Below are 17,822 nucleotides of genomic sequence, written 5' to 3'. Positions count from 1 at the left end.
TCTCGCTAGTCACATGAAAAATGTAATTGCTTGTGTAATTAATCCAGATCAGACTTGCTGTGTGCCTGGGAGGTCCATTCATGATAATATTTTTCTGGTAAGGGATAGCATTTCCTCTAATAATACCTTGGGTGACAATTTTGGGTTGTTATTTATTGATCAAGCAAAGGCATTCGATCATGTTGACCACCAGTACTTGTTCTCTGTTCTTAAGGGGATGAGTTTTGGAGAAAAATGTGTTTCTTATGTTAAAGTTTTGTATAATGATACTTATTGTATGGTGAAAGTAAATAACAGGTTATGACCCCCTTTCTCTTTCCGAAGGGGTATTCGTCAGTGCTGTCCCCTTTCAGGATTGCTGTATACAATTGCCCTTTAACCACTTCTGGCATCAATTAGGCAGCGAATGCCACACGACGGAGGGGGGGGGGGGTGTAGAAGGTCCGAATTTTGTGGTCACGGCTTATGCCGATGATCTCTGCATTTTAATTAGAGATCAAAACAGTATCTCTGTTCTTCAAAGGTGTTTGGAAAAATTCTCTGCAGCCTCCTCAAGTGAGGTAAATTGGAACAAAAGCTTAGGGCTATGGTGTGGTAAAAATAGTATATCTTCCCCAATAAAGACACCTTCACTTCCAGAGAACCTAACCTGGAGGACAGATGGGGTCAAATACCTCAGAATCTATCTTGGAAATAGAGAAATGGAAGTGAAGAATTGGGAAGGAATGCTGGAACAAGTTACGAGTCTGTTAAAAAAAGATGGGAAGGACTACTCAGGTCGCTTTCATACAGAGGACGCACTAGTTATTAATAACCTGAGAGCACCTGGACTATGGCATAAAGCTATTTCCTTACAACCACCGAGAGGCTTAATCATCGACATCCAGCAGGTGCTGGTCAACTTTTTCTGGAGTGGTTACCACTGGCTTCGGCCTGCTGTATTGTACCGCCCCCGGAAGGAGGGAGGACAAAGTGTCGTGGATATCAGCAGTCGCATCATGGCTTTTCGCCTGCAGTCTGTGCAAAGACTGTTGTTCAACGAACAGATAGCTTGGCGTCCCTTTGCACACTTCCTGCTGCAACAGACTGGTGGCTTAAAATATGACCAGCATCTTTTTTTAGTAGACCTGGAGCGCATAAACTATGCCCCACTTCCTGGGTTTTACCGAAGTTTACTGAATGCTTGGAAAGGGTTTGGTATGCAACGCCTGAATGAGGTCTACAACTGCCAAATGTTTCTCCAGGAGCTTTTATTCTACAACACTTTTCTTCTTGGTGTTGCTCATAGTCAGGCCTTGATCAAAAAATTCATACAAGTACAAGTTAACAAGGTGTGTGACCTTAGGGATGTCTAGGTCTAAATCCGAGGTCGGCAGCCTGCGGCCCGAGGGCCAAATGCGGCCCGCGAGCTCCTCCCGTGCGGCCCGCAGCGCCTTGTCCGGATTTCCATTCGGTGCGGCCCGCGAAACATTTTTCTGAACCGACGGCAAATTTAACATATGTGGACATATGATTCTTCCACATATATCACAGTCTCTGTACGTCACAATAAATTATTTTCGCTTCTAGTCCACTTAACTTGGTCTTAAATATTTTTTCGTTGTTGTTTCAGATGGCTAAAGGTCTTAAGGTTCAATTTACAATTACATTTATTATCATTGATTTTAGGTGTGTTTGTTATTTTTTCGGGTTGGGAGGAGGGTGCGGCCCGCGAGGTGGCCTGAACGTGGCCCAGTGGCCCGCGGCCTGGTTTAGGTTGCCGACGCCTGGTCTAAATGGAGATCAGCAAGGTCAGTTGCAGACAGGCTTGGCATTAGATCCATCCGACTCGTGGACCAAACTGTATGGATTGTGGTGAGGAAATTTAGACAGTTAAATATTGGTTGGGAAGGTGTCGATATTGGGGAAGATTTTTGGATGACCTTTCCTGAAATTAAAGTGTTTTCTGCTGTCCAGTCAAATATTGAAGATCTTCCCCCCTTTCATTTAGTAACTAAGACTGGGATTCAAGACCTCTCACGAACGAAGCAATGTTTCTCCCCATTGGGGCTAACACGCAGAGCTTTGTGGGGTGAGAAGTTAGGGCCCGGTTCTCCTTCTGCTCCTCTGTGGGCTAAGTTGTACAGGTTACCCATTCATGGCCTTTTGGCTGATATGCAGTGGAGGCTAGTACATTGGGCACTCCCATCCAACACCTTTGTACATCATTTTAATAGCTCCATATCTATCACATGTCCCTTCTGTGAGCAAGAAGAGCAAGAATCTCCTCCATACATACGTGAAGTACGAAAGACTTACCCCTCTTTTTTCCTTGCTTTTTCACCTCTTTCATATTTTGTCTTTTTCTTTTACATCACACATGTTTATTTTTGGGGTGCCTTATAGCCCCTCATGTAGAGATGCTGGTGCTTTTTTGAATTTTCTGGTGGTTGTAGCAAAATACGCCATTTATAAGTCAAGGAAAATGACGATGACGTTGATAATGTAACTATTTTCAAAGGTTTTGTTGTAGCGAGACTAAAACTGGAATTTAAACATAAAAATAATGACAATGTTAAACTTTTTGAGAGAAAATGGTGCATTGGTGGAGCTATGTGTCTGGTGGATCAACTTAATTTGGTGGTCACTGTATGATTTGTATCTTTTTCGGATATGTAAAGATTTGTATTTTTTTGTGTGTTTCCCAAATGAATGAATTACCTGTTTTTTTTTTTTCTTGATGTTGTGAAAAACAGTGTTTCAAATTCAAATATATATATATATATATATATATATATATATATATATATATATATATATATATATATATATATATATATATAATATCTCTCTCTCTCTCTCTCTCTCTCTCTCTCTCTCTCCTTCTCTCTTTCCCTCTGTCTCTCTCTCTCTCTCTCTCTCCTTAGTATCTCCTCCATGCTTGGTATTCCCGTCAGCGAAGCGATGGGTAGTATTTGCTAGTACGTAATAAAATCCCTCCGATCGTCTTCATAACCAAACTATGAAAGTATGATCAACTTTAAAAAAAAATTACTAAACATGTTAACCAGCTGAGGAAAAACTCCAACACGTATTCACAGTCGGGCAGTCTCTGGAGACCGTGTCATAAATCAGTGATTGTTGGGTTCCACGTGTCATAATGGCTTGTTACCACGTAACTAATCATATTTAAAAAGGTAATTGCAAATTAAGTTAAAAACACCTGTCAGCGATGTATGGTGATAATACCTGGCCAGTGTAAGCAAAATCCAAGATCGTCTCAAGGCCCGTATCACCAACTCCCTTCAAAGTCACCTCTTGAGCTCCACTTTCCATCATGGAGAGGCTGAACATGGCCTGTGGGTACAACCGCATATCAGGACTACAACCACTTAGAGGAACAGGTTGGTGCTCCAACACATTTAATCATTTGTTTGCAATAACAACTAGAAAGAGCAATCAGAGATTGCAAACCCCCACCAGAACTTGCTTGGTGTGATGTTTGTGTACCAGGACACTTGTGTTTGTGTGGTGTGTCCATGATGCATTCATGTCGTCAGTTTATGTTCATACAGTGAACAGACCTTTTCAGTTTTATCATATAGATTCACGTTCCAATCTTACATGTTTTGTACTTTGTCGATACACTCATGTTCTTAATACAGACGTATACTCATTCTTATTAGTACATCCTTTATAGATGTGCTCGCATTGTAATTGTGCATCCTTTATGGAAGTACTGCATTGAAAAAAGATGATGTGTAATACTGGCGACCACAAAGTTGCGTTTGTGCCCGACGTTAGCAAAGGACATTAGTAGACGATGGATACAACAGGCCAACCCACAGGAAGATTTGATCCAAAGTTAGAATTATGAAATGACACTCAAAATCTGACTCGGACAAGATGTGTGAGAGAGATCGCTCCAAATGCCACCGGCATCAAATGCAACAGAACAGGAAGTTCAATTACATCCTGAGTTCCTCACGGTCACTGCAATCAAACACGACCTCTCACCCGGAAGTAATCGCTGCAGGCAGCGAGCACAGCACGATGTGCCTGGAACCTTTGCGGTGGGTTATCACCGGCCACAATAACCACGTCGCACAGGCAGCCGGACCGTCGTTGCAGGTTTAGGGACGCCAAGACCCGGTCTGTGTGCGTGTTTGACTGCCAGCATGACCGAGTCACGGACATCATACGTGTCAATTCTGTTGGGAAGAGAAATATGATGTTACAACCGTCATGAAGATAATGTCGGATTGTGGGATGTCATTAACAAGCAAATAATACTTTGTTATTGTTGTTGTTGTTGTTGTTGTTGTTGTTAAGGAGTGTCATTCATGTGTCATACCATTCATAAAGTTCCTAAAAAACAAAATTTTAAAAAAGATTTTTCACAAATAATGAAACATCTCTTGTGATTGGAGGGTTAGCAGCAGTTCATTCTGGAACCAGAAGTGACTCGAAAATAGAATTCAACAAGAATTTGTCGATGGATATGCGTCCGCCCACATTGTATGTAAACCCACTGTTATATTTGATCTCAATTACAGACAGACAGACAGACATAACCTTTGACCTGTTGAACCCAAAATTTAATGAGTTAATCTTTGTATAAAAGTCTATACTTGTGCCACTTTTGGTTGAAATCCGTCCAGTTGTTCGCATGTCATCGTGGTAACAAAAAATAAAATAAACTACAGTAATTCGACTGCGCGCAGTCAACGGGTATGCCTATGCTCTCCCGCACAAACACTTGAGTATTGACATATTTGACCCTTGACCTTTATCATATCTGGCCCAAAATCTAATCAGTTAATTGACCTGTCTAACTTTACCTTTGTACCAAGTTTGATGAAATTCTGTCCAATATTTCTTGAGTTAGGGCGTAAACAGTAAAATTTCAGTTTGACCTTTGACCCTTGACCTTTATCACATCTGGCCCAAAATCTAATCACTTAATTGCCCCGTCTTACATTACCCTTTTACCAAGTTTGTCGGAGAGATCATTCATGAAAACCAGAAAAAGAACAGGGCTCAGAACACTACCTTGAGGAACTTCAGCCTGGGCAGGAAGAGGGGATGAGAGAATTCCATTGAGGGCCACACATTGACTGTGGCAGTTACAGGAAGTCTGATCTATGAGTGGAGATTGCCATGGATACCATAGGAAGAGAGTTTGGTGAGCAGGGCAGGGTGCCAGACCGTATCGAAAGCACGCGATATGTCTAGGGATATGGCTCTGATCTCATGTCTGCCATTGATGACCTCCATCCATTGTTGGGAGAGCAGAATTAACTTGTCCAGGGTAGAGTGACCTGGTCTGAATCCAAATTGATGGTTGGAAATCAAGCCACTGGAGAAGAGGAAGGATTTGATGTTTGAAGCGATGATGGATTTCATAAACTTGCTGATTGGGAGAAGGCTGATTGGTCTCGTTGCAGGGATCTGTTTCTGCACCTTTTTATACAGAGCAGTATTATTTGCTGGTTTGAAGACTTGGACAAACAATGGGTGTGTGAAGGAATTGGGGCATAATCGGACGCACAGGGTGGAAAAGATGGACACAAAGGAAAATCCCTGCAGGGAAAAACTGGAAACCTGGAAGGAGGAGGACTTTGGGGGAGGGGTGTGGGGAGGTGGGGTTAATGAGGGAAGAAAAGATCATGGTTTTGGATTGGAGATGATCTGAGATGGTGGTGAAGAGCTGTCTTGAAGACCTGGAGGGAAGTTTGACACCTGGTCTGCCAAAGAGAGGTCATAGGTGATGGTGAGGCCCATAGGTTTAAGAAACCAAGCTTATTCCATTGGTTGATTGTGGAACTGCATAGGTTGTTCTGTGTGGGAAAACAGAATGAGAACTTGAGATTTGCATTGATCGAAAGACTTCTTCTCCCCATGCAAGACCAGCAACGATCCTTCCCAGGACAGTGGAGAAAGTGAGGCCGCTGCTGCCAGTGGGATGTGGAATTGTAAAGAACATCGAGACCTCTGTGAAGAACTATGATGGAGACTAGTTTGCACAGTTTGGACAGAATTAGCCAAACATGTCAAACTTTTTCGCAAAACATCCCTCCGACTGCTGGTTCAGTTTCAAACGTGATTTGCATTTCACAATTAAAAACACAAGCTCATTTGTACCAGAAAGCTTTTCTTGTTGCATAGTAGCGACATTCACACCTGATCAACAGTCCAACTCCAGCAGGTAAACCTGAATAATTACTCTACGTTTCTATGGTATCGAGGCTTAATTATTATAAAGAAGCTCCATCACAGCAGATGTGGGAACGATGTGGTGGACGTGTTGGCAAATAGCATTCCTCATTGCAGTCGAACAAGATTTTATAATAAATAATTTACAGTAAGTATATTGAGGAATACTATAAACGGTAACTCTGATTTGGTGAATAATTTGCTGTTTGATATTTTTGGATATATATCAATCTCCTGTTTCCATGAATGCAGTGAAGGGCTGTCAAACTTGGTTGGAATCTATTGTTGTTGCTGCAGATGCTGGTAAAGTAATCATAACTAGATCATTGCAGTGCAAATCAACTTTAAGGTGATAAAATAATTAATTTATATCTATCTCAAGGGTGAGAGGGTAGCTGAGTAGTTTGCTAACAAGTTGAGTGGGGATCTGGGGGGAGGGGGGGTCTGGGTGTTTTGGGAATTCCTGAAGAATTGTGAAGTGCCTTCAAGACAACCATCCTTGATGTTGCCTTGATTTTACAGATGATTCGGTCATCTTTGCAGAGACTCTGGATATCCTGATGGGGGTGCTGAATGAGGAGATAGCGCCGCTGGGATTACGGGTCTCTTGGGTCAAAGCTAAAATCCGGGCTTTGAATGACAGTTGAGATGCTGCCATAACGTCTGTACCTGTTTGTGGTGAGAATGTTGAGATCACGGAGAGATTCCCTTACCTTGGCAGTGATATTCGTGTCTCTGCATGTTGTGAGCCAGAGGTCAGCAGACGTCTGGTTCCAGCCTGGAGAGTCATGGAATCATTAGATCATGGGGTGTGGTGCTGTCGGTACTTATGCAGGACGACAAAAATCTGAGTCTTTAAGCCCTTTTGTCCTTCCAGTCTTGCTCTATGGATGTGAGACTTGGACTATGACCAAGGATCTGAGATGGAGACTTAACTCCGGTATCAGGTCTCTTCGGAGAACCCTTGGTTATCACTGGTCAGACTTTGTGTCCAATGTTCATTTGCTGAGAGAGACTAAGATGAAATTTGTTACCTGTATTGTCCGTGAGTGTCAGCTGTGGCTGTATGGAGATGTGGCTCGTTTTCTTGTCGCTGATCCTGCTCACCAGTTTCTCTCAGTAACGGTGCCTCGTGAGTGGAGGAGGCCAACGGGCCGACCACGTGCCTCGTAGTTAGCAGGTTGATCGGCATCACAAGGAGATGGGGATGGGCCAGTTATCTGCCTGGCGAATGGCCAGACGGAGGCCCCTGGAGTACCGGCAGAAAGTGGACATGGCGACACGCTGCTCTGGCGCATTCTCCGATACCTTACCTGACCCGACTGTCTGAACATTCCTTGTTGATAGTGTTGTGAAATGGACAACTTTCTTTATCATCAGCTGTTTCTGACTGAACGTTTGTACATACTCATACAGTTTCCTTACAAATTGATCCTTTCCTTGTAATTTCACATTCAAGTCTTCAAGATACTTGGTGATATGAACGAGGAATCCCAAGTATTTCAACCACTCTTCATCATCCATGAAGCTTACATCTTTTCCTTTGTTTGTCATGAAGGTTTTTATTTCTTCAGCCAGTGACCAGGCATCTGGCTAGTGTAGACACCCTGCTGAGTCAACAAACATGGCTGAAGTAAACGACATCATCATGGTGTGATTCTACCTCTGTAAGCAAGGCTTTGAATCATGCGATTGTGCTCCCCTGGACCTCATTAAATGAACTGTATGAACAACGTTTTCCATCACATGTTTCATCTCCAGGGTATTTACACAGAGCTGTTCTTGGTGAATGATGCAGTGCTGCGTGATGACTTCATGGAGCACCGATTTGAGCATCCGAATAACGAATCCATTGTCCTTGCCTGTCATCACAGGGGCTCCATCAGTTGTTCGACCACAAAGTTTGTTGTCTGGAAGATTGAATTTGACCAAGACACGGTTTAGTTCATCGAAAATGTTTTGTCTATTGTCGTACCTTTCACTGGATAAAGGCCGAGCAGTTCCTCAACAACTTATAAAGTTTTGGTGACTCGTTGTGAAAAAGATTGCCAGTTGAGCCGTATCACTCACCTGTACTTTCATCGAGCACTGAACTGTAAAAGTGAAAGCCAGACTCTTTTGATCAGAGAATTTTGAATGTTCAATGCCAGGTCATCTACTCTTCTAAACGATGGTTTGATGTGAAAGGCCGATCTTCTCTACCATCGACTTTTTGTCAGGACATACCACACATGTAAATATGCCCAAGCAGTCTTTCACAAATTCCCCCGTCAGAAAATGGTTTTCATCTCTTGGCCATTGCTTCAGCTATCAAAAAAAATGATCTTGTTCGCCACCCAAGAACTCTGGTTTACAGCATTAAAGAAAGATCATTGCATGGTCACGTTTTGTTTCAGCTAGTTCACTCGATCGGTTTTCACCTGACCTGTGAGACCGTCAAATTTGCTTGCATGTTTTGTAGAATAATACTGCTTGATGTTTTTTGAACACCGTAATCTTCTCTTGAGATATCAGACACAATATGGCTCCGTTGTGTTCGCACAAAAAAAAAAATTGTCGGTCTAAGAGCCTTTGAAAACTCGACATTCAGTATCAATTCTCCATTTCTTGTTTGGAATGATGGGAGCCACCATCTTTGTTTTGATAATTATTGTTGCGGTTGAGGAAATTCGCAAACCACCATTCAGGTCCCGTAGGTGAGATATCTCTGTAAGTACATGTGGAGTTAGCCCCAAACCCGTTGTTTAGAGGGAATAAATGTGATTCATTCGAGCTGCGACCCTTTGAGATAGCCGTTTTTCTGTTCTATCTTTATTTTGAACCAACCACGTCTCAACCGCCATCACACAACAACCACCAACCACAACGTCGCTTCACAACAACAACAACGCCAACAGCCACGATCTTTACGTTCACAACTCGCTCCCACAAACATCGCATCACCGCCATTCCAATTGGCACCACCAGGGCCATAAACCACCACCATAAACCCTCCACCACCTTCACCTCTCCTCCTTCTACCGCCATTCCCGCACCACCTGTGAACACTGAGCATCGGGCTGTCCTGGGCTCGTACAAGGTGCGCGCCGAACAGAGAGTGCAAAATGCGGCCTTTCCGAGGAGAATTCGGATCAGGAATGATACACGCCCACTTCTGATCCGTCCAATCAGCAAGTGCGGGGCAGTTTGGCCCCGCCTCCAGGCGCGTTGGTGTAGAATCGACATATGCAAATTCTAGGATCAGGGGAGACTCATGCCCCTTTTTCTCCGTCCAATGGGCGAGCGTGGCTCCACCCCCGAGCTCGTTCTGATCCGGAAATTTGCATATGGGTTCTCCTGCCATACTATAAAGCGCCGAGCGCGGGGCAAAAGGGCAGTCTGTCGGGGTTCGGAGTCTGTCGGGGAGCTGCAGAGAGAGTAAGCCTGGAGCTTGGAGCGCGGAGTCGAGTCAGTTTTGGGTCGAGTCGGTTTGGGCAGAGTCGGCCTCAGAAGAGCGGAGAGTGTTTTCGGCAGAGTCGGGTTGGAGCGCGGAGTGGAGTCGGGAGGCGAGGGCGTACAGGTGGTTTGCTGCAGTCGGCTGAGGAGAATTGGGGAAGAGACCGAGGGGCTCGGGTCCGAGGCAAAGAAGACGGCGGTCGGCGACGAGGTCGCGGTGGAATCGCTTGTCATGGGACCCAAGCAAGCCAGCTATCCTCTTTCCCCAGAGCATCAACAATTCCCCCCCTTTTTCCCCCGCGCTGAGATAGTGTGAAAGGGGGGCCCCGTTCCCACCCCACTCCAAGCAGTGCCAACGAAACCCGCGAAGGAGCATGAAGTCGGGGCACCGCCGCGCTGCCACATTTGCGGCTCATCACAAAGACACGGATAGGATCCACCCGGTCTCGCGGACCTGACCGCTCTTTCAGGTCCCGCGCAAATATTGGCCCACAGGCCCCGTCTGCCCCCTTGTCTTTGAGGGTGGCCCTTTTCTTTTGTTTCTATGTAAACGTGTGTGTGTGTGTGTGGCACCAGTCTGGTGAAGTAAAACTGTGTAAGTGTTGCCGTGTGTATGCATAGTCGGTTGTAGATCTGCATTGTTGTGTTTCTTTTGTTACATCTGCTTTTTGTGCATAATTGTTTTAATTGTATATGTGTGCTTTCCGTGTGCCGCGGAATAAATGTGCATCATGTTGAACTGTTTTCCCGTTTCGCTTCGTCTTTTCTTTAATTGAATCTCCATCTTGCTTCACATAAAGGGTTGGTCGTGGGCTTAATACGCCCAATAATTAATCGGAACCGTCGAGGCCGACGATAACACCGCTCGGTTATCCCGATAGTACGGAACGGGTCGCTTAAGCGGCCCGTGTCGGGGGTCGACCTGCGGCGAGGTGCGATCGCCCGGTCTACCTTCCGCGTGGGTACTTAGGTAGGTCGAGTTTGGCGAACAACCCTATCCCACGCGGGTGGCCGATTGGCACGATCGTGGTGAGGCCGAAAGGCCCACCCATGACTAGCTCCCGGCGTTAGTCCGAGAGGGTCACGACGGAAATGTCTGTCCGGTGGGCGACGTGCCGCGATTCGAGTCACGTGGCCGTTCGCACGCCGGCGGGCGCGAATTCGCAACAGTATTATGGGTGACCAGAGCTATGGCAGCTACAAAAGGGGAGACAACAAGGAATGAACCTTCATGAGTTGCGGCAGTTCCTTCACGAGGAGCGTCCTTCATGTGCTGCGTGACCAGCCAGGTCGATTATTTGGCCAAGCAAATGATGCGTGCAATGACCGAATACCTAACTAAAAGGACTGTATGCCATCTCGCATGATGCTGTGCCCTACCTTCTTTGTGCCTTACTGTCTGCGCTTTAGAAACTACATGTTTGACTTGGACTTTGATTTTTTATATACACCATCGAGGCTTGTGGAAGAGCGAATAAAAAAATATATATATATATATATATATATATATAATACCCCTGGGCGCTCACCTGATGCAATAATGATACTGAGGAGGAAGTCAACGTGGGACGCAATTTTCAAAATGTACCAATGAACCGATGTTCGAGCAAATACCTATTTTGGGGGGGGGGGGAGCGTAACCCCTTCCCTCACCCATAAATCCCCAGATTTTTTTAAATAGCGTTAACAAACTTTAGTATATCATGGGTGATGAAGGTTGTGGTCAAGTTTCATTGAAATTGTGCGTGTGGTTTCGGAGAAGAGAGCAAATACCTATTTGGGGGGGCACCTCCTATCACCCCTTAGACCCCAATTTTTACCTACGCCACCGAAGGTAGAAGGACATGATGTCTGTTTGTTTGTCTGGTTGTTTGTTTGTTTGTTCGTCTGTTTGCTGAGACTCAGATTACCATACGACATAATTTTATTGACCATACGACAGCAGTGCGTAAGTTGATTCAACTTGACATCGACCCGGCGATCATCCCTACCATATGCAGCTTTCTTTCTGATCACTCACAGACTCTGGCTGCAATGATGCCACATCATCATCCCAGATCCTGATGTGTGGTGGCCCTCGGGGGACCAAGCTCGGACCCATTATGTTTTTTTATAATGGTCAATGATGCTGTGCTTTGTTGTGATAACAGGTAGAAATATGTGGATGACCTTACGCTCATAGAGATTGTCCCCAAATAAGAAGAAGGTGCTCTGCAGACACACTTGGATGTCCTTTATGCTTGGAGTCATGACAATTTAAATTTGGAGGAGCAACCCCCCCCCCCCCGTCCACCCCATGTAAACCACCTTAGACCCCGATTTTTTTATGTCGTGAACAAACCTTAGTCCATCATGGGTGATAAAGGTGGTGGGCAAGTTTCATCGGAATTGTGTGTTTAGTTTGAGAAGAAAGCAAATACATATTGTGGGGAGCAACCCCCCTTTATGCCCCCTTATACCACAATTTTTTTTCAATGTCGTGAACATACTTTGGTACATACAGGGTGATGAAGGTTGTGGTCAAGTTTCATCGAAATCGTATGTGTAGTTTCAGAGAAGAAGTTGCAAGTATTAGTGGACAGAAGGACAGACGGGTAGACGTACTGACGACGCACCATCCCATAAGCTACACAGAACTATTTTCCAGGTGAGCTAAAAATACATATACAGGTTGGCGGCTGGATATAAACTTTTGCCAAGCCGCACTTTGGCCCCTGGGCCGTATTTTGGACAACCCAGATCTAGAGATTGGGCTGTGGATAAGATCACGGTCACGTGACTTGGTTACACTCGCCAATTAAAAAGATCTGTTACGTGACTGCTGGCACGATGCTCCTTTATACTAGAAACTTCACCTGTTACGGTACAGTCACATGGCTCTGGATGTGAAAGCCAGCAATAAATTAACGGGATGAAGGCCTGCCATGGTCGCTTAGTCTGGAGTTATCCGGAGTACTAACCGTAACAATACGATTGCCGTCTTTGGGATGCCATGGGAACAATTATGATAGATTCCTTTCAAAAGTGAGGGGGGTGAATGTATGCCTGGTGTTGTCTTAATCGTTCGGGTGGTGGGATTGGGATTCTAGGATCCTGAGTTCAAATCCCACTCGGCTGTTGAATTAACACCAGGTGGGGTTAACTCTGCCTGTCATCCTTCTGAGGTTGGCAAAAATGAGTGCCAGCTTGCTGGTATCGAGTGTCGGAGTGTCGACCCGTCCAGGATTGTACCCAATAGCCAAGGAGACTGCTCAGGCAGCACCAACGCTCTGCACAGAGTATGGTCCCCATGGATGGATATATATATATATATATATATATATATATATATATATATATATATATATATATATATATATATATATCTCTCTCTCTCTCTCTTGCAGCCTATGGCTGCTGGTTGCATCATTGGTTGGGACGCGGATATGCCGCTGATGCAGTGTCCCCCTTATCAGTACACTGGTACTCATTTTGCCGACCTAGGAAGGATGACAGGCTGAGTCAACCTCCTGGTGTATATTAATTCAGCGGCCAACAGGGCTTGAACTCAGGACCCTGGGATCCCAAGCCGCCACCCTAACCACTAAGCCAACACCAGGCTTGTCCCATGGATGGATGATGGGGGTGTATCTATCCAGGTGTTCCTCCTGATGACTCCATCTTTACTTATCCAAGTTTCTCCTGATGACTCCATTGCAGTATTTGGTCTTTCACTTCTTTAAAAACTGTTCTTATTGTGGTGTGAAGAAGCAGATTGATGTACCCATCAGGACATGGGCCCTACTTCAATCATCCGGATTCTCTGGACGTGACCGGTTGATCTCAAATCTTTGTATACACTGTCGAGGCTCATATGAGAGCTAACACACAGATCGTAAAACAAGGGGAGCAGGAGACAAGAGGGCAGGAGAGGGAAGGAAACAAGCTCAAATGAGCTAGGATCCTCGTCCTCTTAATGACGACATCATAAAAACGAATATGTCATCATTGTGATGTATCAAGTTTGTGATAAATTACACTGGGGACCAAAGTTTTTGTTGCATTGATACCAGCACTTGATCTTACCTAATTTGAGTGTGCTGAATTCAAATCTGAAGTTAGTTTCTCTCTGTAAGCTCGAGATTTTTTGCAATCCACCATTATCAACATTTATTTGTAAGTTACAATTTGAATTAAAAGCAAATTTAAATTAACATCTATTTCGACATAAAGATGATAGGTGATTCAGAACAATTGATAAGGATGGAATGCAAAGTTCAAATAGGTCCTATTCAGGCAAAAAAATTGCGCTTGTAGCTCTTGCGTTTGTGGACTTCCACAGGGCAATCTCGTTTGATGCTCCAGCAGTAGTCTGCCATCATATTTTTGTCCCATCGCCCTTGGCAGTGCTCCTCCATCGTCATGAGATCCTGATGGAAGCGCTCTCCCTGTTCCTCAACAGCCTCAAGGTTCTCAGGGAATTGATCAAGGTGACTATTCAGGAAATGGAGCTTGACACTCATGTTGCACCCAAGATCATGAAAAGCCAACAATATTCGAGTAAACAGAAACTCATAGTTATCTTCCTTTTTGTAACCAAGAAAGTTTTGCATAACTGCAACGAAAGACAGCCACGTTGTCTTCTCCTTGTCATTCATCTTCCTTACAAATTCCTCATCACATACAAGGGCACGAATTTGAGGTCCATCAAACACACCTGCTTTGATCTTCTTGAAAGACAAAGCAAGAAAAGCAGAAACTATATGTTGAAAACATTCACCATCAGAACTCAATGCCTTCAAGAAACTGTTTCATCAAGCCAAGCTTGATATGGAGTGGGGGAAAAATGATCTTCTCTCGGCTGACGATTGGGTCATTCACAATGTTTGGCATGCCTGCTTCCAGAGTTTCACAGACGGGCCACTCTTTCTGGATTCAGAGTTTTTCTCGAGCTCGGCTGTCCCACATGCAGAGATGGCATGGAAACTTTGTGAAGCCTTTCTGTTGACCAAGGAGAGCGTTGACCATTTTCAGGTCCACACAAATGATCCAGTTGTGCTCATGATATTTGAGAAAGTCAATGACCATTATGTCATTATGGTCTCACAAATGCACTGAGTGACCAACTGGAACCGCTCCATAAACATTGCCATTGTGCAAGAGAATACACTTGAGGCTGCGCTTAGAGGTATCCAGAAATAATCGCCATTCTGTTGGATTATACGAAGCAACACCTAATTGCCTGAGAAGACCTGGGATATCGTGGCGGTAAACAAACTGCTTGTCTTCTGAGAAAAAGGTGACAAAGATCTGGTCCCGCTTTCGGAAATACGAAACATTTGCAGAGTAGTCAAGTAGTTTTTTTCTTGCAGCCTGGAGGCTAATACCTCAGCTGCTTTCTTGGAGAGCCCCAAATCACACACCAAGTCATTCAATTCCGGTTGGCTAAACTGCTGAGGGGCTGATGACTGTTTGGTATCAGATGAGGAGGCTTCGGATTCTGAAACCATTTATTGAAGCCCGTCATCATGACCCTCGTACTCTTGCTGATCATGTTCACTGCCTTCATCTTCAGATAAGACAAAACCATTAAAGACTGGAACGGGGAGTTCCTCAGAGTGCGGAGTAGGTCGAATTGCTGAGGGAATACAGGGATAGGAGATCTTTTGCCGGTTTTTCTTGACGACACCCTTTGTGTTGACCAAGCAAAAATAGCAGTCAGTTACGTGGTCCTTGGGTTCTCGCCAAACCATGGGAACTCCAAAAGGCAGACCCTTTCGTTTTCCTTTTGTCCAGTCATGAAGCATTTCCTCACAATTATGACATACAATATGAGGAGCCCATTTCTTGTCTTGGTCGCCAAGGGGAACATCAAAATCGGCTTTATAGGCACGTCCTACAAACGATGTTATATTGCGCTTTTGACGAAGTAGTAGTGTGTCGCAGCCACATACATAACAGAATGCATCAGGATTATTTACACATTTATGTCTTATTGAAGAAGCCATGATCAGATCTGAAACAAAGAAAAACATAAAGTTAAAGAATATATATCAATAAAGATAAATAAATATCAATAAAGATAAAGAAAATTGATGTCAAATAAATTGTGAGCGAATCGTTAGCAGCAAAACGAATACGGTCTGTAGTTATTTAGCAGTTTAGGCATCGTATATTTCCACTAAAGTCCGAAATTGCACCCCTAGTTCTCAAGTTATCCCTTGTGAAAATAGCAATGGGTGTCCTTTTTTGCAAAAATCACAAGTTTCAAATTGCGTGAAAACAAGAGCATGTAGAGGAAAACCGATTTCAGATTTTAAATCAGCATTGAAAAAATACATAGAATAAGTTGAAAAATCTCATGCAACAGATAATAAGAAAAAATTGTTCCCCAGTGTTATCTGTGCTAATGCCTGGCTTGATTCCCGCAAACAAAATTCAAACAGCTTGCTTAGTTTCGGAGATAATGGTATCGGCGATTTCCATTAGCAGCGATATTATGACGTCAACTTTTTTTCGAGGAAGAATTTCCAAAATCGGAGATGGTTACTGCCTGCGCGTGGGCTTTCTGCATATACATGGCAAGTTTCACGAAGATCCGATGAAAACTTCTGGGTTGTGAAAGAAAAAATGTCAAAAAATAGGAATGACGTAATAAAAATTGATACGACGTCATAGTGATGTATCCTATGTGCGGTAATTCATCTCTGCTAATGCCCTGTTCGATTCCCGCAAACAGGATTCAAAAAGCTTGTCTAGTTTCAGAGATAATTATTTTTTTTAGGCGATTTCCATTAGCGGAGATATTTTGACGTCATAACTTTTTTTCTTGGAGGAATTTTCAAAATCGGAGATGGTTACTGTCTGCGCGGGGTATTTTTACATATATACATCAAGTTTCAGGAAGTTTCGATGAAAACTGTAGGCTGTGAAACAAAAAAGTCCACCAGAAGAAGATTAAGAACAACAACGTGAGTAAGACAGAGATCCTCTATGAGGATCTAAAAATAATATGGAACAGAGACATGAGGAGATCTGGGGAAGGGAGAGGGATGGGGCAGGTACACAGGGTAAACAATATGGACACGACAGGGACTTTCAGGAAGGAAATCAGGGAATTTGAGGGAGGTAGGTTCGGGGTGGATTAATGGGGTAGAAAAGATCGTGGTTTTGGATGGGGGAAGGTAAGAGATGGTGGTGAACAGCTATTTTGAAGACCTGGAGGGAAGAGTGGGATTGAAGAGAGTTTGGGAGTTTATTCCAATGGTGGGGAAAAAAAGAGGAATGAAAGAGTGAAGGTGACATCCATACAGGTGAGAAAAAAAAATTAAAATGAGAATAGGATTGAGAAATGAGAGAAGAATACCACCAAACATAACACTTGTCCAGAAAATGCTTCAGCAGCACAAACTGATGATGATGCTTGTATTTATTCATGTCCAGCCTGTGGTTGCTTGGCTGCATCATTTTCTCAGAGTGCAGCAGTGTTGCTGATGCAGTGCCCCTGTTACCAAAAAGCTGATACTCATTTTGCCAACCTCAGAAAGATGACAGGCTGAGTCGACCCACCTAGTGTTAATTCAACGGAGTATGGGGCTTGAACTCAAGACCCTAAGATTTTAAATGAGCCATGCTAACTGTTAAGCCAACACCATGGACGATGATCATGATGATTGACGATTGAAAGTAGCGGTGAACATTTAAACAAAGCGTGACTGGGCACGGATCGAATGTTGTGATAAATAAACAAACTCACAGCGACGACTCGACAGTCCACAGCTCGACGTCCTCTCGTAGGTTTTATTTTAAAGCAACAATCGCAAGAACTTTAGGAATTGAGGAAGGAGACGAAACGGAAGAGGATAGAGACGGAGCCGAGGGAGAGGGGAGGAGCCGTGGGAGAGGGGAGGAGCCGAGGGAGAGGGGAGGAGCCGTGGGAGAGGGGAGGAGCCGAGGGAGAGGGGAGGAGCCGAGGGAGAGGGGAGGAGCCGTGGGAGAGGGGAGGAGCCGAGGGAGAGGGGAGGAGCCGTGGGAGAGGGGAGGACCCGAGGGAGAGGGGAAGAGCCGAGGGAGAGGGGAGGAGCCGAGGGAGAGGGGAGGAGCCGAGGGAGAGGGGAGGAGCCGTGGGAGAGGGGAGGAGCCGTGGGAGAGGGGAGGAGCCGAGGGAGAGGGGAGGAGCCGTGGGAGAGGGGATGAGCCGTGGGAGAGGGGAG

The 17,822-nt window shown here is 44.6% G+C and overlaps 1 protein-coding gene across 2 annotated transcripts in view; it reads right to left on the bottom strand.

Moving 5' to 3' along the window:
• KLHL32 (kelch like family member 32) overlaps positions 1–17,518 on the bottom strand; it is a 71,915-nt gene extending 54,397 nt beyond the window's left edge. For both annotated transcript variants that reach the window (XM_085857870.1, XM_085857871.1), the window contains exons 1-3: positions 17,366–17,518; positions 3,997–4,190; positions 3,229–3,336 (exon numbers count right to left, since the gene is read on the bottom strand). In XM_085857870.1, the coding sequence (XP_085713996.1) occupies positions 3,229–3,336; positions 3,997–4,179 (291 nt within the window). In that variant the 5' untranslated portion in view covers positions 4,180–4,190; positions 17,366–17,518. The remainder of the gene's footprint in view (positions 1–3,228; positions 3,337–3,996; positions 4,191–17,365) is intronic.
• Positions 17,519–17,822: the final 304 nt, after the last annotated feature.

The sequence above is a fragment of the Eptatretus burgeri genome, chromosome 15, assembly GCF_056783735.1.
Source record: "Eptatretus burgeri isolate ZD-2024b chromosome 15, Ebu_testis_v1, whole genome shotgun sequence".
NCBI lineage: Eukaryota > Metazoa > Chordata > Myxini > Myxiniformes > Myxinidae > Eptatretus > Eptatretus burgeri.
Note: the sequence above shows the minus strand (reverse complement) of the source record. Positions and strands in the feature narration are given on the sequence as shown.